Genomic DNA, 25,856 nt, shown 5'->3' with positions numbered 1-25,856 from the left:
GGAAAAAAGTTCTGATTGAGACGTTATTTCCTGCACCGATATATATTGGCAGCCTTGCTTCGCCTTTCTAGACAACGCTGTATTAAAGCGGAGGCAACGTAGGTGTGTTCAATCGGCCGCAATTCTTTTGTAAACTTCACACGTCGTCGTCGTCCTTACCTGTGAAAACGTGGTTTCGTGCTAAGGGGACGTTTGCACCATGGTCAGTGAATTGCCACCTGTGTCATCACCTAGGGACTTGGGATTGCTTTGTGTTTTGTCGTGATGCCGTGTTTATTATTATTTTCTTTTTTTTTTGGGGGGGGGGGGGGGCATTTTTAACGGACTCTCAGAAAGGAAATTGGGATCACGCCCTATGCTATACGATTTTTGTCTACAATGGAAGGTTCTAAGGTTCCATGTGATCTTTTTGTGCTCGTGGGACTGTTTAGCCAGCGGAAGAGCCGCATGATAGGTCGCCGCGCGCAGCAGCCACATTCATAGAAGTCTGTTCAGGGAGCAGTGTGCTTTGGCGCGAGGGGTATATGGTGCACAAGATCGACTTCCGGTCTGGCAGCCTTTAGTCGATGCAAATGTGAGTTTCCCGGAATATTGATGTGCGGGCAAAGTGATAGCAGGATGCTGGTGTGTCTATGTATGGCGTGTTCGGGGGACGCGGCCTGTTTAAGCAGTAAAAAGAAGTCTGTGTTGTTTTATTTCCATGCAATAAAGAAAAAAAAAGCTGCTCTGTAGTCGTGTGTTCTGAAGATGCTAGTTACGAACCCCGAGGACGTGTGATTGAATGCCAACTGTTGCCACATTTTTTTTCGCACGATGTCAGCGCTGTATTTTGATTGTTATAGCATGCGCCTCCTGGTGTCAGCCAAGGGAACTCAGCGGCACTGCGACAGACAGGTTCGCTAATATGCCTCACCTTTGCCACGTGCAGCTGCTTATCCTCGGGAACCCACCATCATCGTGGAAGAGCGGTGCCAGCTACGCCGCCCGTCATCGGCCCAGGAATCAACAGCACCTGGTCCGCATTCATGCCCTGCAGCGCCACCACCGGACCCGCGCAACTGCATGCCACCTACGCACCTTGCATCACCGACGTCACCGCATATAAGGCTCCCCGATATCAGCACCCACTTCAGTGGACTCGGCAACGCTGCGACGGCCAGGTTCGCTAATATGGCTCCCCTTTGCCCCGTGCAGGTAAAAAATTCTTACGCTCTTTTCGCCAAGCGAGCTCGTTACGCTGGCGACTCCAAAGTGCTTTGCTGCTCTTGCAGATGACTGTATACACATGCATTGCTCAATGTTTTACTTCTTTATGGTGATGTCAAGTTAAATCCTGGGCCTAGCACCCGCGCTGGAGTCGCCGATAATACCAATGATAGCAATAATGAAGTGCTCCTGGCATTGGACAATATCAACTCTGGGCAGGCATCAATTCTACGCAGAATAACTATTCGTACCAAATTAGCGCAACAGGAAAAAACGTTTGACGAAATTAAAACAAGACTTGCGAAAATTGAAGACGAACTCATTAGGCTCCCTTAAAGCGCAGATTAAGAGCGTACGGTGCCTTGCTGAAAACAATGCGAGTCAGGTGGCTGATATTGTCCAAAGACCGTGCTCGTCGTTATAACTTATTATTCATAGGGCTCAAAGACACGAGCCAGGAAACGTGGGCGGAATCCAGAAAAATTAATCATCGAAATCTACATTGCTAACCTGAATATTTCCACTGAACCAATGGACATTGAGCGGGCACACCGGCTCAGCCGTTTTGACACTAACAACAACAGACCCATAAGAGTAAAATTCTCGCATTTTAAAGCAAAAGAGCAAGTCCTTACCAACGTTAAGTAATTAAAAGGAACCAGCTACAGCACCTCTGAAGACTATTCCCTGAGCACTCGTCTTGCCCGTAAGATCCTCATCTAATTTGCAAAGAGCCAGAAAAAAAAAATTCACCCTCCGTCACAACAAGATGACCATTGTAAATGCCACATATATATTTGATCACGCGTAACAGCAGGTAATACCACGCACCACGTAGCTATCGCCTTGTCTCCAACATAGAGAGATTTCCATTTAAATTTCGTTTATTTGCACTAGCATCAGGAGATTTCTACAAAAACGCGATGCATTGGTTAGTCTCATTGACACAACTGAGTGCAACATAGTCATACTAACTGAAACCTGGCTAAACGAATCCATACTCACCAACTAAGTACAGGCCATATTTCCTAACTGCGATGTTTTTTCGCTGCGACCGCATAGGCAAACGAGGGGGTGGCGTCTTGATATCCGCTCATCGCAAACCTTAAATGCTACAGCTTAGAAGTAGAGTCACCTTTAGCAATACTATTTATCTGCTCCAACACCTCATTTCCTCTTACCGTAATCTGTGCTTGTTATCGCCCACCCCCACCCCCCTCCATAGCGATGCTTCCTTCATTCCTCTGTTTCACAGCACCTTTCACACAGTAACCACGAAACTTCAACATGCTACTATTTTCGTACTAGGTGGCTTTAACTTCCCCGCAATAGATTAGGCTAAACCGTATGAGCCATCATTAAAATTCTTCTCAGTGCGATTTTATCAACACGTGTCAAACCTTGGCTTTTATCCAGCTGATATCCTCTCAAACAAGGCAAACTGTTCAATCATCTAGCATAGTTGATCTAATAATAACGCCGCACCCAGAAACAACCTTATCTTCGCTTTCTTGTTTGCCAGGACTTTGTGATCATTCAGTAATCCACGCCACATTTTCAGCCACCTGCCCAAACCAAAGAAAGTAACCAAAACAATAAAACTTTACGATAAAGACGATTACGCTAGCATTAACCAAGAACTCGACGATTTCTGCAGCTGGTTTCTAATCCACGTTGGCAAGGCACTCCCGAGACTAACTGGGGACTCTTCAAAAACGAAATGCACAACCTCATCAAAAGATATAATCCTACAATTACCCTAACCGAGCGCCTTACATCGCCGTGATTCAATAATACACTAAAGCCCCTTAACAACAAGAAAAAAAACGCTTTTTCGAACCGCCACACGATCTAAGAATCCGAACACGTCAAAATATTACGAAGCTGAAAAATCTTATACACCTCAAGTTCTCAAAGCCGATCATTCATTTTTTTTTTCATCCACATTACCCAGTATACTACGCACAAACCTCCGTCAATTCTGGAAATACGTCAATCCTAACTCAAACGATAAGCTAACGCTTTCCGACGATCATAACAATCCAATCGTGGAGCAAGACGTTGCAGAAGTTTTAAATTTAACCTTCAGCTCTGTTTTAACCCGCGAACCAGATGGAGATCTTCCTGATTTCCCTTTCTTTGATTTCAAAGCCATACCTGATATTACTTTTGACCCTAATGGTATTGTAAAAAATTAGTCTTTGAATCTAACGTCACCAGCAGGTGTCAACGGCATTAACGCAAAAGTGCACAAAAACACAAAGCCTACTACTAGCGTCATATTGTCCCGTACTTTTCGCGAGTCTCTTTCATCAGGTGTCATAGCACATGGCTGGAAAGTCGGCAAAGTTATTCCAGTTACAAAAAAGGGTCGATCATCTTCTCGTCACAATTACCGTCCAATATCCATCACTACCATTCCTTCAAAGTTATTGGGGCGTGTAATATACTCGCGCATTATAAAATTCCGAGTTTCAGTTAATTTTTTTTTCTCAGCCACGCTCAACATTATTTTCTAAAAGGTTTATCAGCCGCCGCGGTGGCTCAGTGATTAGGACGCCCGGCTGATGACCCGAAAGACGCGGGTTCGATCCCGGCCGCGGAGGTTGAATTTCGATGGAGGCGAAATTCTAGAGGTCCGTGTACTGTGTGATGTCAGAGCACGTTAAAGAACCCCAGGTGGTCTAAATTTCCGGAGCCCTTCACTCCGGCGTCCCTCATAGCCTAAGTTGCTTTGGGATGTTAAACCCCCATAAACCTAAACCTAAAAAGTTTATCGTGCGACACTCAATCAGCATTGTTCGTTAACGGCTTAAGCTCCAGCCTCGACCTTAATATCCCAGTTGACCCCTGCTCCTAGATTTTGAGAAGGCCTTCGACAAAGTTTCTCATAAGCGGCTTTTTCTAAAACTTTCACGCCTAAATATTAATTGCTTTGTTTTGGAATGGTTTCCCTTCCCTTCCTTATTTATATAAATGACTTACCAGCTAACTTATGTTCTAACGTGCGCATGTTAGCAGATGAATGAGTTATTCAACGTCCAATAACCAACAGTAGTGACCTTCAACTCCTACAATCTGACTTTGAATGCTTAAGAAACTGGTGTAACAAATGGCTATGTTCAAAAGTGAAAACATTTCTACTATCCTTTCATCGACGTCACTCCTAACCAACTTCAAACTGCTTTATCTCCAACTCCGAAATCAGAGTTGTGAGAGAGTATAAATACTTGGGTGTACATTTAACCCGTGATCTTATTTGGCCACATCACATAACGCATATTAATAACGACGCTAATCGCGTTCTCGGTTATTTTCTACGAACACTTCACCTAGGGCCCCCATCAGTGAAGTTATTAGCTTATTACACGACAGCGTATGCAACTCGTTCGGTCGAGAAGCCTGCGTAGTCGGCACCGCGTGTCGCAAATAATTCGGGGGCTGCGTAAAAAAAAATTGTATCATGGTAATTTGTGGTTCTAGTGATTGATTACTGATTGGTGTGTGATAGGCGATGACGAGTTAATGAAATCATTGTAATTAATTGATTACTTAAAGAAATGAAAAAATTGGAAAAAGCGAATTTCAAAGGTGTCAAAATGCTCAGAATGAAAAGCCAATGCTTGATGATGTTTACTAAGAAACTTAGAGCGTGTAATTGATCAATTCATTAATTGAAGCAATTAAAAAATGGAAAATGCGTTCAAAGGGTGTCAAACTGCTTAGAATGGAAAGCCTAACCCATGACGCTATCGCGTCATGCCCTTAAGGCGGAGCTTAAGTGTCCGCTCCAGTTTTTTTAACCTTCATTCGTCCCAAACTAGAATACGCATGCGCTGTTTGGAACCCGTATCAAAGTAACTTTTCTTACTAGAGGCAACACAAAACTGCGCAGCAAGATTCATACGCTCGGCTCATTCCTATCATGCATGTGTCACTGAACTAAAACGAAATGCTCGTCTTACAAAGTTAGCAGACCGCCGTACTATTGCAAGGCTGTGCCTTTTTCATAATTTTTACTATCGTCCCATGATCAAGTCTGTTATTAGCCCTGCCCACCGCATCTCCAGCCGCATCTCTGCGCTTCAACGGAGCAGCTGCGCAAGGCCTCCGCCGCTACCGCTCCGTCAAAAGTGGAGGCTTCACACATGCCTCGGGGGGTTTTTTTTTTTCAGCTTTGCTAGTGAAGTAGAGCTTCCGCGTTAAAATAAGAACATTGCAAAGCAACTGTCAGGATTTCACTCAACGCGAGCAACGCGACTTGAGGTGCCGTCTTTCGGCCGTATTCTTGGACATCACCAGAAAGTGAACGCATATGCTCGTCCAAAACTTCGCAATATTGTTTGTGAGGTCATCTGTGTGTTTCTCACATGTCACAAATGCTGGCAGCCGCCAACTGACTCCTGCTTTTTCTCTTGCAGCTGCCTTCCTTGAACGATAAGCAAGGACACCAGAATGGACTGGAGCTGACGCACCGTTCGTTAAGCCCGGATACTTTCTCGACACCCTAACAACCTCACCTTTGGCAACGCACGTGATATGACGCCCGCGAACGTTTCCTCAAAGTGTCACCCACACACCCCTGAACGCGGCTGGAGCTGTTTGCCATGAGCGATAAAGCCTGCATTTCCATGTCCAGAATAAACAGTTCACGAGATTCTGTGGCGCCGAAAGCAATGAATTTTCGGCCGTTCCCGTGTCGACGTGTAATCAAACTTACAGCACGGCTCGAAGTAACTCGTGTCCTTCTTCGCCTGCAAACCGTCTTGCACTTCATATCGATAACACCGTTACCACTTGCCTATACTAGAGCTCATTGTCGTAGTCATCTGACGTGCCAGTGAGGTGCGCGCTTAACTGGCCCAGTGGTCTGATCGAGTCAAAACACGGAGCCTAGCAGATTACGCCGCTTGCGGCGCTCAGGCGAACTTCTAAGCACTGCTAAAGCGCGATCTTAGTAGAAAAATAAAAGCAGCAGCCCAACTCATAGGCATCGCCACCGTTTGGTAATCGCTGTAGTGGCCACGGGGAATAGCAGGGTTTCAATGCGTAGTTTATCAACTGACCGAAGAGCTATGACATCCGTCCTTACAGTTGGTGTGTGTCGTCCCACAGTCTACTGGTTGCTCGGAGCTGCTCGATTGCTTTCCGAATACGAAATAAAGGTAGTTAGAGGCGAAAACCTTTGTTGAGAAAAGAAACACACACAGTACATAAAATACTCTCAAGCAGTCTAGCGGTTGCTGCAACCTGAGGTTGCAGACGGCGCGCGTCGCTCTGCACCGGGCCTCTGACGACACCGCCACTTTTGCGTCATAGTGCGGAGGAACGCTGCACTACTCTCGGCGCTGCGCTTGTCGGCCCACCTAGCCGCCAGATGAGCAAAGCGGTGGGCGTTCTCATGGGAAGTGCGGTATAGATCTCGCCATCTCAGTACCCAAGAGCCAGTGAAAAGTCTCATATTATTAGCACGTTTTTATTGCCATATCTACGCGTGATTACAAACTTATATACACAGGGCGCGTTCAAGTGGGCCGCACACCCGAGCTTCCATTCACAATGTCACTGGGGAAACGGCACACACATCTCTCGCATTGTCCACACTCACTTCCTCAAGACCTGGCTCGCTCTCCGGTCGCGCACAGCACACCTACGCGTGACTTCACGCCAGATAAGACGGCGAAAAAAAAAACAGGAGCCATACAGCGAAAGGTTTTAATGAATGCAATACGGTGGTCGTGTCGGAGGTCTCTCGAACCGTTCGGCTGCTCTGGAATGCCGCTTGAAGAGGGTTCACTTCGGCTTTCTGTCGCCGCCCGTGGCGTTACTGGCGCTGACTTCTTCTCGACCATGCTGTTCTGCCTCGCAAGCGCTTGGTTTCCACGGCTTTGATCAAACCAGCCCTCGCGCACAAGGCTGTGCGCTGACCTTTCGTCCGCCGAGTTCCACTTGAGGCGTTTAACGCTTGCGTGTCTGATCCGCGCTGAAGGATACAAGCACAGTGATTCCGTCTGCAGCAGTTTTTCTAGTTTTCTCCTATTTACACACGGTGGGAGTTTGCCCTCGAGCTTGGAATGCTTCAGAAGTTACACTTAGGACAAGTCAAGGACTACCATTCCGTTTTCCGTCACGTTCTCCATACCGGCCGCGGCGGTCGCATTTTGCTGGAGGCGAAATGCTAGAGCCCCGTGTACTGTGCGACGTTGGTGCACGTTAAAGAACCTCAGGTGATCGAAATTTTCGAAGCCCTTCACTATACGGCGTCCCTGAGAGCCTGCGTCGCTCTGACCTCCATAAGCCTTAAACCTTTTCTGTCACCTTCTCTCACACTATCCCTTGTACAAAAATTTGCAAAGCTTTTTAAAGCTAACATTCCAGCGGTTCCTCAGTTTTCCTTGCCATCAGTGTTATTCCATATGGACAGCATCTCATACAATCAACAAAGCCAAATGTGTTCCATAATATGCCCATGTCAAGACGGTGGTCATAACAAAGCACGAGTTGAAGTGGAGCACAAAATTCTATACTGTGCAGCTAGGAACTACATTTTCGACAGTCCATTCCATTTAGGTGGGTTTGAACGTATTTTGAAAGCAAAGCGCACTACGGTCGACGCGACTGATCGGACCAGTAGCACACAGGAACGGCAGGGCACTCAGACGGAGGTCTGACCTGTCTAGGCGTCCTGCGAAATAGTGCTCTATGGATGCACCTTGACGGCAAGTTGAAAATGCCGTCTTCTCTTACCTCCTCCTCTTTGACACCCTGATTACACGTGTAAGGTAAAACGATCATAAATTGGAACTTGATTCCGCTATAGCCCTGTCCTCACGGTTTCAAAGCACCAATGTCTCTGTAGCGGCGGATTTCCGTGGCTCAGCTCGCCTTCACGCAAAAAACGACAAGTGCTCGAATTCCGTGGGTGTAACGACTAGACTTTCCGCTTCGAGAGCTTGTGATCCTCCCGCTTCTCTTCCTTCGCAGTGCGTCAGAAGACAAGCCAACCGTCCAGGGAGGGAGAACGCTGCTTTCTACAGGGACAGTGAGGAGCAGGAGGCGGAGCAGGTCCCCCCGAGCGCGGCTCGCGAGGCCGCTTCCTTAGCAGGACTCCCTACTCGTCGGCCGGAAAGAGGACGCCGAGGATGAGGACGACGACAAGGAGGAGGACGACGTCGTCGGGAGGGCGAGGACCGCGTGGGAAGCGGCCGGCGCTGCGGGCGACGACGGCGACGGCCGGGCCGTCGCGCTCGGCGAAGCGCCCGCCGCCGACGAGCAAGGCGGCATCTGCGGCGACACGACGGGCAGTCCGTTGCTGGCGGCTCCCGGCGGGGGATGACCGTGCGGAGGGGCACCGGTCCCCGGCGGCGCGACTCCGGGCACCCCCGGAGGTGGGACGCCGGGGTACAACCGGTACGCCATGGGCTTCTGGAGGGCGGCCTGCCGGTAGTAGAGATCCAGAGCGGCCATGGTGCTCAGCGAAGACTGTGGCGACAGGCCTGTGTAGCTGGACAGCCAGTAGGGGGCCGTCTGGAGCATTCGCTGCACGGCCGCGTAGTTCCCAGCCTCGGCAAGCAGTTCGAGGCCCACAGCCGTCTGGCGCTTCCATTTGGTCCTGCCAGGAAGGAAGCACGCCACGGGTTGAGTAAGAGTCGGCGAATAACAGCAGGTTATGGGCACAGGGCTAGGTGTATTAGCCATGTTTGGTTAGTTAGCATGTTGTCCAACTCTCGCTGGCACGAAATGGTGGCGGACATGGCGTCTCGAGTGTCAGGCCACCAGAGTAACAAATGGTATCTCGTTTTCTCTTTCTTTTGTGTTCTGTACTACGGCACACTAAAGAAGCAATAGAAAGAAAAGTCAGCCAGAGCTTAAACAAGGCGCCAGCGCGGCAGAAGCAACGAATGTGGTCTTTGAGCATCTCAAAACTGCCATTGGAGATCACCAGCAAGTGTACACCGAAGGATCAGTGAGCAAGACTTGAGCAATCATCCCCTGCCACATTTGTGCTCCCTAGCCTCGGAATATCTTGGCCAGGTTGACTTGACAGATTGGTGTCGTCTACGGTGGAAGAACCTGTCGGCATTCCAAAGGCTCTTAGACGGGTTTCTCAATGTGAACCTGTGTAGCGCAGTGTAGTGTAGTGTAGTGCAGTGGAACGAAGTGATTCTGAATCAAGGACAGCTCAAGATCTTATCCAACAACGGACTCCCTTAAACTAGTTCAGCCGTTAGTCGCTAATCTGGTTAAGAAAACTCCGGCATAAAGGATTCACGGTGTGCTTTCACTAGCTTCGCGCTGACATTGAAGTCGCAGGTAACATGACTGCGAATTCTCTCGCTGAGAAGACTAGGTCACAAGTACCATCAGTGAGAGTCCTAAAGGATGATACTTCTGCAAAGTAGCTTGTGGCACGACACATGACTTAGCTCTGACTTTCTCTATACGCCTCCCTTGTGATATACGGGGTCTGTCACGAGCGAAAGCTACTCCTGTGCACCGCCTGAGCACTGACTCTGCTACACGCCGGCATGGATGCAGAAAATCCGTCGCGGAGAGTACCCTATGTGCTCGACATGTGCTGTTGTCGGTGGCGTACAACATTTTGTGCTAGTGTGCCCAGGTTTTTCGAATGATCGCGAAACTTTTTCCCATGAGCGCAGCGTGAGGAGATGGGGTGTGTTCCAAGACTGCCGCTTACGTAAAGGTCCACGAACTAAGAGGCTCCCAGGGGTAATAAGGCTCCTTTTCGATTTCCAAGATGACGCAGGCCTCCTTGAACAGCGGTATACGTTTTTATTATTTTTTTTTACTATGCGCGAGAGGCTGAGCAATTGCCGACATCATCAAAGTAAGGCTAACCCAGCCTGCTCGTTAACGTGATCACCAGCGACACCACCAAACCAACCAACTCAACATACAGTGCAACTTATGGACTAGGTAGAAAGCTATGTGCTCGCAAAAAATTGCGGGCCTTCTTGTGTGCAAATAAAACAGCCGACAAACCACGGACTGCGGGTCCTGGTGCTCTCCAGGCGCAATCTGAAGCCTACGGACCGTGAAGGATAGTATTTTGTACCACGTAAATAAAGCCTGCGAAGCTTCAGGAGTCACATGAGGCGGCCCCCAGCTGTTTCCTTTCGAAGTGCAAGTGGCCTGAAAACTTATGAAGATCCGTGAATTCTGAACGTTTACAGGCAAAGGCACCACGGCTAGACGGCGCTCACTCGCATAAAACAGAAGCACCGGAGAGGGCCTTTGTGCTTGCGCCATTGTAGGAGATCCTTATCGCGAAGGAAAGGCAGCAGGGCCCCGTCGCGCTCGTTGGATTTGGTAATGCCAACAATCATTAGCTGCGTTAGGAGCTGTTCCGGCAATTATGATGCGGGTTGACAAACTACAGCGTGATGGATTATCGGCGAAAAGACAGAAATAAGGAGAAAGAGCAAGCTCACAGAAAAAAAAAAGTCGGGAGACCGTGTCCAACATGCTCAAGTGCTTGAAACGGCGGCGTAATGCTGCGCCACCACAGGTACTCAACTTCTGGGAACCGATGCATGCATTGTTCGTGCCAATTGGCCACATTCACAAAAGGCCAGAAGACGACAGCAGGAGGGGGCGGGGAAACCAGCGAAGCGACTTCTGAAAAATTAACCAGGCTCACAAATGGCTTCTCGTTTCCTTTTACCGCTAAGTGCTCTACACTACGGCGCAGTGAAGGAATAATAAACAAAAAAAGCCGGTCTGAGCTTAAACGCTCTAAACGCTCGTTTTGTACACACGGCGGCGGCGGAAGTCCTTTACGTGAGCGCTCGAGAGATAGCGACGAAGGGAGACGAAAACAAAAAGACGCCGGAGACGGCTGCGGTCATGCGCGGTCATTCATTTGCGAGCGCTTTCCCGGGCTCGCAGCTCCCGAGCGTTCTCCCTCCCAGCGCTTTTCGCCCTCTTTCTTTTTTCCCGCGCACTGGCGAGCTCCAACGCGCGTGCACCTCGGAGTCTTCGTCCAGCGCCGGCGCACGCAGATACATCGCGTGCGCGGCCCTCCTCTCCTCCCTTCCATTTTTTTTTTTCGACGGCGCAGCGAGAGAAGCAGCGAATGTGGCGGCAGCCGTTCAGTGGACGCGGGAGGGAGAGGCCGCACGTATATATCTCTCTCTTAAGCGATTCCTGACAGGAGCCACCGCTTAGACGACGACGACGTCTTGGCGACAGAAGGGTGCGCTCTGCCATACCTCGTGGCTGCGCCGCGGCCGGCTCGTCTCCCACGATGCTCAGACACCATACTTCCTGCCGCTAAGTTGCGGGCGCCGGAGTGCGCTTTTGGCGAGACACAATTAAAGGCGGCACGGAAAGCTGGAAATGAGACGCCCTCCCGGCAGCCGCTCAAGATGCGAGTGCCTTCTGCTGAGGGCAGGCCGCGCGACGAGAGGCGACGTCGAGCGCCGTCGCCGGAGACTCCGTCCCCTCCCGCTGTCGTTGAAGGGGACCGAACGCGGATATGCCTGCGACGCCGCGATACGACGTCCCATGCATGCATGGATGCGGATGCGCTGTCCCTGCCCGGCATATACACAGGCGGCGAAGCGATGACGCGGCTCCCGTGAGTGCAAGCGTGCATGGCCGCATGCTGGAAGCTAGCGCACAGGGTGCACCGTAGGTTGTGCCCGTTTGGGCACATTGTTGTACTGGACCAGCAGCAGTAATGGTGCCGAAGCCGATCAATTAAAGCGGTGGGGCTCCATGATGTGCACCCCCTTAAAGGGTCTTAAGAATATGCCGTCATTTAACAGCCGTCTATTCGTGGGCGGAAATCACCACTGAAGCGCTGAAGTTACAAATCGTCTTAATGCTTGCCGTGTGCCAACGCGCATCATATGTTATGCATCCGCTCAAACACGAACAGTGCAGCGTGCCAGAATCACAATATGCATACTATGCAAACCTCACACAACTATGAACGCCTGCACATGCATATCGCTGTATAAAGTAAAAATTTAAAGCCACCCCCCCCTTCCCCGCATCCGTCCCTCAGGATCCAAGAAGCGTGGGTATACACCAGAATTCAATTCAAATTACTCTTGACCACAGCTAGGCTACACATGTACAGACTTATATAGCAATGCTGTAATGGCGGCTAGTTGGTTTGTCATCTTTAGGTTGGCGCGCTATACTTTGGCACAAGGACTCGTTACAAAACACGGGACAAGACAGGTACGTGCGCGAACTTTCAACAGTTTATTAAATATCCTGCTCTCCTTATATACTCAAATACAAACAACAAATGTACAAACACGTATGAGATATAAGATGTTAAGTGCTATTCATGAGACCGTAACCCGTGGATCGCCGCTTTCCATCGCGCTGCTTGCTAACAATCGAATCTCGCTTTGCGTCAGCACTAACGACGAATCACTTGCGCATTCCGTGGCACCGACCCGGCCACGGAATTTTGGCCACTTTCGTACCTGTCCTTGTCCTGTTTTTTGTAACTACTCCTTGCGCCAAAGCATAGCGCGCCAACCCCGAAGAAGACTTGTAAGCCGCTCCATTGCCCTAACTGCCCATGCCCCTACGCCGACCTGGAACAATGTCTCTTTAACCTCGCCGCTCTCACCCCCCCCCCCCCCCCCCATACAAATCCCCCTCTCCTTACCTGGGCCACCTGGTTGGCGGGCCCCAACGAGGACCTACAGCCCCGTGCCCCGTATCCTCAAGGGAAATGTTTCGTAATGTCGCTCAGCACGCTGCAACGGCCTCAACTCTTCAGTTATATATCTGCAGAGCCATATATATGCATCACTGCTATTGCCTGCGCCAAGAGCTTATAATGAAATCGCAGAATCAGCCAAACCGCAGCCTTTCCACGCGTTATTCGGGCAAGAGCGTTGCCTCATCCGTGGCAAAACTTCGCCTCGTGTATTATTTCGCGTGTCACACACCCGACACTCACAATAGGAAAGAGGGCTGCCGCATCCCGTGCATGCTCATGTCCGAACAAGTGGGCGTACCTCCTGTTTTGGTACCATGTCTTGACCTGGGTGTCGGTGAGGTTGAGCTTTGCCGCCAGCTCCATGCGGTCCTGCACGCTGAGGTACTTCTGACGCTCGAAGCTCTTCTCCAGCGTCTGCAACTGGTGGTCCGTGAAAGCGGTGCGTGCCTTGCGCTGTTTCTTCATCTTCAGTGCGCACATGCCCCCGGCACCACCCCCGCCGCTGCTGCTTCCAGGGGGCGACTCGAGCGTCCGGTCCGGAGATTCGCTCCCTGCGAGCAAGGAGACAAAGAGAAGGTACGATGAGCGCCACGGTCACGACTAGCGTCAACTACCACAACTCCGAACACCGATCCTATGCAATCCTTCAGTGCACCGAAATCAACTCATCACTTCATTTAGCAATTACACTTCTTCTGCCAGTCTGGGGTAATAGATGCCTGTTATCACCCCCTTGACTTTCTTTTTTGCCGTTTCACGAGGTGGTCCATGTCGTAATCATGATACAACATCCTCATACGTCTATTCTACCGTTCAGTGGTTTTAGCTTTCCCTTAACAACCTGATCTAACCTCATCTCAACCGCACAAAAGCCCAACTCTGAAAGCGACTTTCGTAATACATTTCCCAATTTTGGACTAATACAGATCATCTATATACCAGCTCAGGGTGGCCTCCAAGTTAGACGTGGGCTGTGAGGCGACGCGGTGGGTGAGGTGTGAAGAGTGCAAGAAAATGGCTTACGGACAGGAAAAACAAAGACTCGAAAAAGGCCGTACTTTTAATTGCAGAAGAGGCTCCCCAGTATGAGCAGACATTTGACACTAACCATGTGACAACCTCAATTTCCTTACTCTCTCTGGAAATTTATTTTTGGTCACTTTCGTGAAGTGTTAGCTCTTTCTTGCATTTTGCTTGAATTGTTCATTTCGCTTCTATTATTTCACACTGCCGCGTGTTTTGTTCCTAGAAATGATGTCTTTCGCACCCAATGCTGCTATAGCCCTATAAAGAAGCGCAAGATCAAACAAACAAACAAACGAACAATCCTACGCTGTCTCCAAGGCCGGGTAGACTACAACACACAATAAACAATCTCCTGTTACAGACGGAGACAGCCAAGACTTACTCTTTACCAGCTGTACTGCAAACATTTTATCCATACTTTGATAGTCTCTCCATGCAACCTCAACCCTAACCTCCCATGGTAAGCAACCATGACACCGATCTGCTATTTACACTAGCAGATCTGCTCCAAGCAACAGAACGCCTCCAGAAAGAATCTACCCGGAGAGCAAACGGTGTCACCTAATGTCTCATCACTAACCTCAAGATCCAGGTCCGACGAAGATAACCAAACGTTAACACTATCCGTCTATGGCAGCTACTCAGAAATGAACACCTACACTTGTATAAGAATTCTCCATCTTGTTTTCTTCACGACTTTTTAAAACGTTCTGTCGAGATTACGCAGCTACTTTTAAAAACGAAATGCCTGATCTCGTACTAACCTACGTATGCCCATTGTCATTGCAACCGAAAAAGTGTAACACCACGCTGCAAAGGTTGAAACGACAAATAGAATAGCTTTTTCCCTGTGACCAAAGTAACGAACAAATATTTGCTCGTGCAGAAGTATTACACCGCAGGATAAGAGTTCCGATCTATTCCTAACACACAAAAAGGTTTTTTTTTCTCTCTTCATCCCGGTCTATTGAACCATTGGAACTGCACAGTCATGGATGCTAACCTGAAATGACCGAGCGACGAGCAAAAACCGCTGGTGGTGCAATGCAGCCAAGAGAATATGAACCGACAGTGTGGTAAGCATGTATTTCGGCGCTTAGTATCATTCCTACGATGATCCACCCCTAAGCGCTTTCTCCTATCGCAAATTTTGTACTGTGTTTTGCTTCTGTCGCTTAGCGTCGCGAATTTGCCATCACAGGCGTTACGACCGCCGGGTCATTCCGTCCGATATGTGACACAGGAAGCACTCTCTTGCTAGTGTATCCCGCTGTTCGTGTTCTCATGTTGCGTGGAGCCACAGGTAATTTTGATCCTCGTTCTGTTGTTTTAAGTCAGCTTGTCCATGACTGAGGGGTTGCCTGCCAGGTAGATTGCCAGGCTAACGTCTTCAGTGATCAGTAAACAGTAACCCTCCTTTCGACGACAGTTCACAAAAATTTCATAGTTCAGTGGGCCTCGCAACGCTTGCACACAGGCGACGGCGCACAGCGCGAAAGTTCTCGGCGCGAGTTACAGCCGCAGTTGCTTGTGGAAGCAAGCACGGAAGCATCGAAGCGTGGTGCGCGCCCAACCAGTACGTAACTGCTCCGGGCTTCCGACGCGCATTTCCGAGTGGCGTTCCCATTCAGCCGCGGTCATATCTGGCTGGCCGTCAGGTGTTGGGGGCAGCCTCGTGCGCAGCCCATTCACGCGGTGATGGACCAAAACGCCCTCGCTGCTGCCCGTACATGCCGCGCGGGAGGATGAAAAAGCGCGGAACGTTTTAGCCGCGCTTGGCGAGTTTCGCATTGTGGCGGCTTCCTCTTTGCGCGAGGCAAATCGGCGCGCGCCTCCGCAACTGCCGCGGGAAGTAAAGGGCCATCTGTAATGACGCTTTTTGGGCGGCCGCATGAAAGCGCACCTGCGCTCTCCGTCGCGCGCGGCTCACTGCACGGAAGCGCGAGAGTTGGATGGCACGAAACGAGACCTTTTACAAAGGCAGGCTCCATTTTCTCCTTTCTTTTTCAGTGTTCCTCCCCTCCGTATTCGGATAACATTTCCACGCACGGCGCACCCTTTGTGCCGATTTATTATGCACTGCAGTGTGAGTGTACATACAAGGTCGTGCTGGGCGCTGCAGGAGATCGAGCGCTCGACGCAGTAACGAGCGCTTCATGCATCCTTTTGAAACTGCTATCAACCATGTGCCACCGTGTATAGCGTCGGTAGCAGAATATCGTGGCGCGGATGCGCGAGCGCTTGGTAGCGTAGCGGGAATATGTCTTAATGGTTGTTGGTGAGGTGGCCTCGATCGTTCTGGTGACCTTGGTTGAGCCCGGTGACGCGGGGGGGGGGGGGGGGGGGGGAGGACGATACATGGGAGGAGGTGCGGATATTGGCGTCGAAAGGGTCAGAACGCTATGGGGCAGTCGGCGGAAACAGTGAAGGCGTACAACATTTAAACCGCGGGAGAGCCTATCCAGTCTCAATCCGAGCCTCACAGTGGAAAAGCCATGCGTTCTAAGAAGAATGCTTGAGCAAGTGAATACCTTCTTGAACAGAAATTTAGCGAGGTGAGTGAGTCGCAAGCAGTAATTAAGTCATCAATGAGATTGGTCTCCAAAACATTGCTAGTTTATTATATTCTTTAGTTGGTTCGCGTCGGTGACCATGTTAAAGATCCCCAGCTGGTCGAAATTATTCTGGAGCCCTCCACTACGGCACCTCTTTCTTCCTTTCTTTCTCAAGTCCCTCCTTTATCCCTTCCCTTACGGCGGGGTTCAGGCGTCCGCCGAGATTGCGAGACCGATACTGCTCCATTTCCTTTCCCGAAAAACAATTTTCAATTTTTTCCTCGGCGGGATCTGGCGCGTCTCCACTTGAAGTGGCGACCTGTGAACACCTTGCTGCCCCTTCCATGTGTGCGCCAGCCTTCCTCGCGGCTGCTGCAATGAGACCACGCGGCCAGAGGTTATGCTCGGACGCAGCCAAGCACGCACCCACCAGCGAGGTGACTGCGGACAGCTGAATGACCGGCCCTCGCATACGCGCCCATCGCTTGGCGGCTTTCGGCCTGGCTCTTCAGCACAGCTATCTGGCTTTTCTGAACGCATGGTTGTCTGCGAAATGACCAAACAAGTGAGTGAGTGAGTAAGAGGAGTGATGGTGAGTGAGCGAGTCAGTGAAAAGAGGAGAGTGTGAGTCAGTGAAAAGTGAGTGAGGTTCTCGTTTTTTTCTTTCTCGCGCGTGGGGGCGGGGCGAAGATCAATGGCAAGTCCACGACGCGCTCGCGTTCTCTGTGCCCTAGTTGGCCCGAAATAAATGCTTATGTTGCAGTCGCAGACATTGGTATCTCGAAACACGGGTCTTGACGCGCATGTTTTGGGCTGATGGCACTTATTCCTCCGTGTACAGAGCTGGAAACAGCAGATCTGAGAAGACTATATCCGTGTATCCCGCCATCGCGAGACTCCACTTGCTTCGAAAACACATGGTATTAAAGTTGGTTCGCTCAGATATACCAGAGGGTCAGCAGGGCGAGGACACTACTGCTCCTGCCTTCCCGTGCTCTCCTCTCCTTCGCAGATGTCAATCGCTCTAAACGCTTCCGTCGTGTCCTTTTGAGCCCACTGTACCGAGGCAAAACGGAGCGCGTGCGGGAGCAATTCCTATTGTGGCCGCACCTATAGACACACACAAGCGCAGCCGAAAATGAGTCTCTGCGATGGCCGCATACCATGCGGGGCTGAGGCCTCGACCGACGCGACGTCTTCCACTCGCCTCCGCCGCTGGCCACCGTTCTCAGGCGTCGCACTCTGCATGGGATCCTCGCGCTGCCGCGGGTAATTGCAGGGGAGGCATCATCGCCGCGGCTTTTCCCTGACAGACGCCAAACGTTTTTGGGAGCCTCTCAGCGCGCCGGCGGTGGCTTCGCGGGGCCTTCTTTTTTTACGAGCGCCTTCGCCTTTACGAGGCTTATATATACGTCTTCGTGCGCGGCGCCAGGTAGTCCAGACGGGGCCCCGGAGACTCGCGGCAGAGTGCGCTGCCCCCCCCCCCCCCCCCCCCCCCCCCCCCCCCGAGAAGCAGTGCGCGCGCCGCCACGTTGCGTGCCTCGCGCCGCCTGGCTGCTGCCGCGGACAGGGGCGCGAGCACGCAGAGGGCCTTTGATCGGCTCGAGGGGCACACGGCGAAACGCGTAGCCTCCACCAGACTCCGCGGCCGCCGGACTCGGGTGCCGTGCGCTGACTGTGGAAAAGGGACGTAGGAACACCTTCATTACTGCTCGTCAACCCGGTTGTTCTTTCGTTACTCGCTCCGGAGTAGAAGCGCTTTCTTCAGCGTGAAATTTCCTGCAAAGTAAAACCGGCAGCCCCGTCGAAAAACGGAATGGAAGACGCCGATCCGACCGGCAGTGTCGCTTCTCGTCGCCCGCGCACTCGTCCGCGTGAAAAAGGGCCGCCCGCGCACTTGCGCAAGCGAGCGGCAGACGCCACGGCCGTCGCGCACGTGAACCGCATGGCAGCCAAGTTGCGACCTCTCTCCATTCCCCTCTCTGCGAATGGGGAGCGCATCAAAATCCTGGCGGGGCGAGCGCGGGCCGACGTGACTGTGCAAACAAGCGCGCCGGGCGTCCCCCGAAGCCGTACCCAACCCACGCGATATCGTCGACGGCGAGTGCGTACGCAGCTAAACGACTCCTGCGACCTGTGCCCTAGGAGCGGCGATCAACTCGAGAGAACAGCTTCCTCCCGGCACGTTTAACAGGCAAATCGTTCCATGTTTATTGGGATGCACGAAAAGATGGCAACCACGGATGGGGGGGAGAAGCACGCAGGGCCCTTATATGCCTGTCACGAACGCAGCCCGCTCCCAGCGCAAGCCGGCCGATCGCTTGTATCTTCGCGCACTTCCATCTGTAGGTGGGCAGCCAGTTTGCGGAACAGCGCTGTGCCAACCGCGCTCCGCGGGGCGTGGAAGAGCGACTCCTTCGCCATAAAGAAGGGCATCTGGGGGTCTTCACAGCTCTTAACAGCCGTACACGGTGTACAGAAGTTGCTCGAAATTGCGCGCCGCAGGCCCTATTTGCGCAGAGCCTCGAAGAGATCTTTATTTACGAGCGCGGGGACCTTTCTGGGACCGAGCATACTCCGTGACCACCGCCGCCGGCGGCCGTGTCCATTGTCATAATAGCTGCAGTTGGCACTTCAACGCCGTTCACCGGTGGCTCTGAAGAATGTTTTCTCTGGAATTGTGCGACGCGTAAGCACAGCTCAGGGGAGAGTGTAAATTAGGTATTAAAGGTGCGAATTATAACGAAGAAACGAGTTGGCGAGACGGCGAGTGATTGATCCATTGACTGGCAGAACGGGATGTCGACTGATTTATTGCCATTTCACGCTGGTCAGCAGGTTGGCGGAGCAACTTAACTAGTGAGAGGGCGAGTGAGCAGTAAGTAAACTTTTGACGTGCGTCAGAATTGTTTGACCCCCGCGCTCAAGTGACGCACTGCAGAACGATTGCGCGCGCTCTGCGGCATGTTAAACTGAAGCTTGTATACGATACAGTCGCGTTGCTCTGTGCGTCACGCATCACTGACGGAGAAGCCTATGCTGTTCATGCCAAAATTCTTTCAGAAGAAAAAAATGAAAGAATGAAGTCTTCCAAACTTAAAACTAACTGTCTGCCGTCAGCATTGATAAGCGATATTAACCCAAGCCTTAGCGAACTGCGTTAACATTCTTGCATGCCCTGCACTTGGACTGTACGCTACACACGTCTTCCGTCGGCCTCGCAAGACAGTCCCGCGCAAACCGCTCTAACGATTCTGCTTTCGGATACTTTTCGCAACAAACGTGCGGTAATCGCCCATGGCCCTGCAGGTACCCCTCGGCATTCATTTATCGGCGGAGCACTCGTAAAACGAGTGTAAAGCATCGCGCGTTCGCCAACGACGCCAGCCCGCGGGAGGTCCGGTGGACGTTTCTAAGAGCGATATAATCCGACCTCGGCAAACTGCGTGCATGCTCGCGTTTATATAGACACGTTAGGAATTACAGAGCTATTTATTTCAGTTTTACCGCCGCAAGAAACTCGCGTATGTGGGACGTTTATGGCGGTTTTTTTTTTTTCTTCTTCTTGGCAACGAGATCGCGATGAGCGGAGCCGGCTGCCATCGCTACAGATAACGCGGAGCAGATCGCAAGGCGCGGTTGTAGAACAGGGCCCATCTGTGTACACAGCGCCGAGTAGTACTTAATTCGGAAAGCGACTGTACTCCTTCGCGAGATTCGCCACATGCGATGTACTAAAGATGCGTCCGTTTTCTTATTTTACGAGTTCGGACGAGAAGTTGTGTTCAGAGTGAGACTCCGCAGGACGAAACGCCGCGGTTCTTCAATTCTATTCGACCTTCACGATCCACCGCTCGAGAGAAGGAACAACCCTTTATGTTCCAAACATGCTCATCGACTCGGCGATCTTCGAGTTATCGGGCGAGGCGGTTTAACTTTCGACCGCATCATAGCCTCTTGCAACCGCAAACTGTGAGAACCGAGACGGAGGCATGTAGCCACGTGATCTCGTCCAAATTATAGAAACAGCAGCCGCACGACTGGTCGCAGACTATCCGGCAGAAGTTTGTACGGCACTGATATTCGCTGCGCTGTATGGCTCGTACATGACGCTTCGACTGCGGGTGAGAAGAAATGCCAAAGATATAATTATCAGCGAAGGAGAACTAACTACGTGCATGAATCGCGACGGTTAGCATGGACATCGAGACAACGTGTGCCTGAAATTTTAATTATAAATTATACGTAGTAGGACAACCCCCACATCGCGGGAAATCACTGGCGCTTTCAGCGCAAGGCTTGGTGCTTCTAAAGCCGCCACGTAAAATACAAGTGACAGCGTGCGCTCTGAACCCGCAAGCATTTAGTCTCTGTAATAGCCCCAGATACAAGCCCATGAAGCAGTTTGCGCGCAGAAACTGAAAACAAAACAGCTTAACAGAAAGAAAAGGAAAACAAAAGCGCCAGTCAGGAGTTCAGCCGGGCGTTCGTCACTTCCGGCCGGCTCTTCTAGCTTCCGGTTGACGCAAGCGTCATCCGCGCACGCGATCAGTTCCTTTGCTCCGCGGCTTGCTTCCAGCTCCTGTTTGTCGTGCGCAAGGGAAAAAAATGCAGTTCCTGTTCTTTCATGCCCCTCTGATTGTTCTCGTTGGCGCATATCTCTCTGTTTCGCCCTTAAAAGCCTGCAGTGACGCTTTAATTTCGCCCCAAGGAGTACGCGCAGCCCGCAGCCGGAGATTTATTCCGACGCACGCGACGAGGCAGGAAGCTGCTCCGAGCGACGATTATGGCCGCGTGCGCCTAATAATTCGTCGTACCCACTGCCTCTCCTTCGGAGCCATTTTACGCAGCCGTGGTTTTTGAAGCAGAGATGAACATCCACTACACACGAAGATACGGATTGGTTGAGCTTGTGCCGATTGTGTGTGCACGTACGAGCCAACAGACTTCGCAAATAAACAAACCAAAGAACAGTTGTGTGCTCAATTGGAAAATAAATTTTTTTTTCTGTTCCTTTTGCATGTGACCGAAAAGAAAGTGTAAGGGAAGACACGAAGCTGAAAGTGAGAATGAAACTGTGCAATGCACTTTCGACTGAGACACAGCGGCTACTATGTACCCTCCTGCATTCATGATCATTGGTGCATGAGCCTGAAACTATAACCCAGTCGTGAAGAGTGTCAGCCTGTGCACTTGGTAAGAACGGTGGCGGGTTGTGGACGTGTTGCAAGTGCCACAAGCAACACGTCCGAAGCTATGGCAACTGGCTGATATATTACTTTTGGTAACTATATGGCATCAAGACTGCCACATCCGGTGTCCTCGTCATGTAATAGCGTGTGAAGTACGCAAAGTGATTCGGCAAACATGCTATGAAGCTGGTATAGGTTCGGTCCTAACCAATGGCGATTTGTCTACTTTTTCACTTTATCGACAATAAGCTAAAGCTGACGCAAATAATTTCCCCAACTAATTCACCGTTTGTGTTGCTTTGTGTTGTGCATCACTTGGTTAACCAGAGTTCACTTTTCTTGGAAAATTCACGAGAAAATCCCTTCGTGGTCTCATATTCTTCGCACTTTGTTGTCCTATATACTTTCAAGCTTTTGGTTCTCATTTCTTCGACACCTATGTTTCCTTTAAAAAAAGCCGCCGCCGTCTGGAAGACGTTGAACTAACGAGCGTTAGCTGTTTCGTGTACCACAATTGATATGAATGAGATTAAAGGGAGGTTTCGGCCGCCTGGCGCTCTCGGAAGTATCCGAGTATAGCTGATCTCTTGGACTTATTTCGCAGATCTTCTTCGGTCACGGCGTATGATGTCGATGGTTTGGGATCATCCATGTGCTTCTTGAAGCACACTGTGGTAGCGAACGTATCGGCGAAACGAGAGCATCTGAGAGGAGCTCCCGAGGGTGACGGCTCATTACGGATGGATGGAACATAAGAGCGTCCCCTTTGAAACGGGGTGGATTGCTACCATAATCGGCTACGCACGCACGCTGCCTACCGCCATCTATCAGAGAAATTACGATGCACGTTGACCCGTTGTCGAGTTACACCCCCTCAAGATACGTCCCAAACAGAATTTGCTTCGTTTGGGGTGTCAAGGTAGGCCTAGAATTCGGCTTGCGGTGCGATATGGTAACGCTTCAATTAGTAGTTTCATGCATACAATGTTTACCTATTATTTATTTAATTGTGGTTTTATTTGCCTACCAAAATCAGTACACAACTGCCCCGGGTGGGTGCCCCTTGTTGTCGGAGTATATATAGCGGAACGAATATATATATATATATATATATATATATATATATATATATATATATATATATATATATATATATATATATATATATATATATATATATATATATATATATATATATAGCGGACCGTAACGGGACACAACCAATTTTATTCGCCGCCATGTTCGATTCGAGAAACCGAAACTATGTCGCCATTTGGTCCCTGACGTCATACTCGCATAGTTGCACCTCTATCCACCATGTTGGACCGTGACGTCATCTGCACGCACCAGGTGGTTGTTTCTACAATGCTATTGTAGATGGCGCTAAAAGTCTCAATGCCAGATGTGCTGTTTTCTAGTTGCTGCCACAGATGGCGCTGTGATCTCAGGGTGGCAGCAGACCCCACGAAATCTCGAAACGTGATGAGTAAGAGCTAACGCTCTTAAAAGTTCGCGTCTTGTGTTATTCAAATATAGTCCAATATTACACTGATAACAAAAATCGACACAGATAGCTCAAGAGAGAGATAGAAAAAAAGAGCAACAAAGATTACTTAATCGTGTGAACGCCACTAAGGCAGTAATTGCTCGCGTACACATAAGCTTATCTCAATTAACGCAGTATGCCGATCTCAATCACTCTGGAGCTCCCAAACGGGGCGGGGCGTTGGGCGCGTAAGCCTGCAAACACTTCAAGCAGGAAAACAGCACTTACATAGATAAATCTCATGAGAAGTATCTATGCTACACGCTATTGTGCTGCACAGTAACCATAATTCAGAGGCCGTGAAAAGGGCACACGATCAGCGGTCTCATTTTCTGCATATTTTCAAGATCGTCGACGGAACGATGGGACCAACTAACGTACGTTGCTAAGTTCTACGAGCGTATATAGTTGCACGTGGATCACTTATAAGAAAGTGGCACAGTAGCACATCACTTGAAAGTTACTAAACTCCGCAGGAGCGGCGTTCAGTATTTCCCTCTACCCAACAGCTACGTCTTCTCCAAAGCGTAATGGAAGGAGAGGGGCAGTAGCAAAACAGCAACGTGTGCTAATATCACGTACAGAAATACATATATCGTACTACTATTTCGCTATTACCGTGCAAAAACAGTGCTGCGTCATTGTATGCGCAGTTTTTATTCCCTGATAAAGTGTACACATTTAGCAGCAAAAGTTGTCTTCTAGGCAAAGCCGATTTATACTCATTCATCAGCAAAGAGACAAACGTGAGCGCAAACTATACTCTTTCCGTGTGACCGCGCATAACAGCGCAGTAGACGACATTTCTGGTTCGCATCTGTATGCGCGCAGCCGTAAGTCCGCGCTCTTCCCGAAGTTCTTAAAAGAAACAACATTGCGTGCACACCTAATTCCCTTCATTATCCCTTTGCTTTCTGCGAGTGCACCATACCCACCCACGAAAGTCAAGGTATACCACATTCTGCGGCAAAAAAAAAAAGGAAGGAAAAACCTCGGGATTTTGTTATTCTGGTTTCAGTAGACGCGCACCTATTGGGGAACTCCCACGTTTTGCGAACAAAGGCAGCCGCAATTAGGAGGCACAGCGCGCTTCCGGTGTCTGTGTGTGTATATATATTTACGGGCAGAATCACTCGAATAACGTCGTTTGAGAGGGGGAAGAAAGATGACGTACGCACGTCAGAGAGCGCCAGTCCGCGTGCGCACTCGCGTTCAGTTTTTATCTCCTCCCCGAGCACGCACGCTTCACTGTAGGGGAAAAAGAATGACTGCTGGCACGAGGGCATTATATCGCGTGCTTGAGCTGCAAGCATGTACAAGTTCCGCCCACCGGACCTGCTGACGAAATGCTGTTGGGCTACTTTGAATTTAAGGACGCGGAACTGAATACGCCGCAGCACCGTATCATACGATGCTCAGTTGCTATCTTTATGTAGAGAAAACACGTGCGAAGTGTCGAAACGTGCGAAGCCAGAGGTATCCTAATAAGGACAGCGCCGATTAACTGGAAAAAGGGAAGTGGCACGGCTTTCAGTCGGTAATAACAGTGTTCCTTTGCTAAACTAAGTGAACGGTTCGTTTCGACTAATCAGCTCTAAAAAGCACTTCTTGTTCTATTTTGTAGTTCTAATGGCTCCTCGAGGTCGGTTTTGTTGAGCACGCATATTCTGGATATATCAGAATAAGTAAATGGAATCTTCAAAAAACTGTTATAGTACTTTATACATCAGCAGGCGGTCAGACACGGAAGCACATCGTAAAGTAATCGACGCATTTATGATAAATGTAAGTTAGAGCAGAAACATATAATGTGCTGCTCTATTTTCTTGAAGACTTTTGCTGGCTCTGCCCAGAAAAATTTGTGCGTTCAGATTAACTCTTTCTTGGCTGTCCTTTCGAGCAGCCGCGGAAGCGTTCTTATTTGAAGTTAGCGCATATGCGCTACACGGACTGATCCGTCGTCATTCGCCAGAACATTGCTGCAGATAAATTTACTGCACACTGCTTGTAGTCGTTCTTTGTACTAAGCAAAAGAAGCGTAACTGCAAAGGCAATAAATCAGATTGCGTAAAGGTAAGTTGCGATAAATGAACTAATACTTGGCATCTGCCATTTTCATGCAATTTCGAATAGGCAAACTTTTCTGCATATATTGTGCGGTTATAAAAAGATCAGGAATTGGAAAACTCAATTTCTTAAGCTCAGCAAAACAATGAAGATGTTTTCGGCTCAAATAGCCAGGATTCTAATAGAGAGAACACTGACTGGGAAGGAACTTTACAAAGCGTAAAAACCTCGCAAGCAGATATACCTTCTTTTGTACAATGTGTAGCTATCTTGCTTGTGATGAATTTTTGAATAAAAACAATTCCCAACGACTGTAGAACCGGACAGTGTTTTCTTGAACGCATACCACAAAATAATCGCCTCCTGTACATTGTTTGGTGTCGACTGCAAGGCGCACTTCTTTGTTCTGGCTATTCGGCAGCGCGCATTTTTATGCGTATAAAGGTAATTGCGGCCTTCTTTCCTCTGCCTTCTGCGCTTGAGTAATCGCGAATGCCATCCGTGAAGTCATTCAGGATGACAATCTAAGGAACGTCGTTTTTAACCATGAACCA

At 49.8% G+C, this 25,856-nt stretch overlaps 1 protein-coding gene across 1 annotated transcript in view; it reads right to left on the bottom strand.

The window, feature by feature from the left end:
• Window positions 1-6,673: 6,673 nt before the first annotated feature.
• The window catches only part of LOC144103038 (uncharacterized), a 65,219-nt gene continuing 46,036 nt past the window's right edge, over window positions 6,674-25,856 (bottom strand). Inside the window, exons 2-3 of the mRNA XM_077635976.1 lie at window positions 13,215-13,467; window positions 6,674-8,818 (exon numbers count right to left, since the gene is read on the bottom strand). Coding sequence (XP_077492102.1) covers window positions 8,305-8,818; window positions 13,215-13,467 — 767 coding nt within the window. The 3' untranslated portion in view covers window positions 6,674-8,304. The remainder of the gene's footprint in view (window positions 8,819-13,214; window positions 13,468-25,856) is intronic.

Source organism: Amblyomma americanum, chromosome 1 (genome assembly GCF_052857255.1).
Source record: "Amblyomma americanum isolate KBUSLIRL-KWMA chromosome 1, ASM5285725v1, whole genome shotgun sequence".
NCBI lineage: Eukaryota > Metazoa > Arthropoda > Arachnida > Ixodida > Ixodidae > Amblyomma > Amblyomma americanum.
The sequence above is the reverse complement of the archived record's forward strand: the minus strand, read 5'-3'. Positions and strand labels throughout refer to the sequence as shown.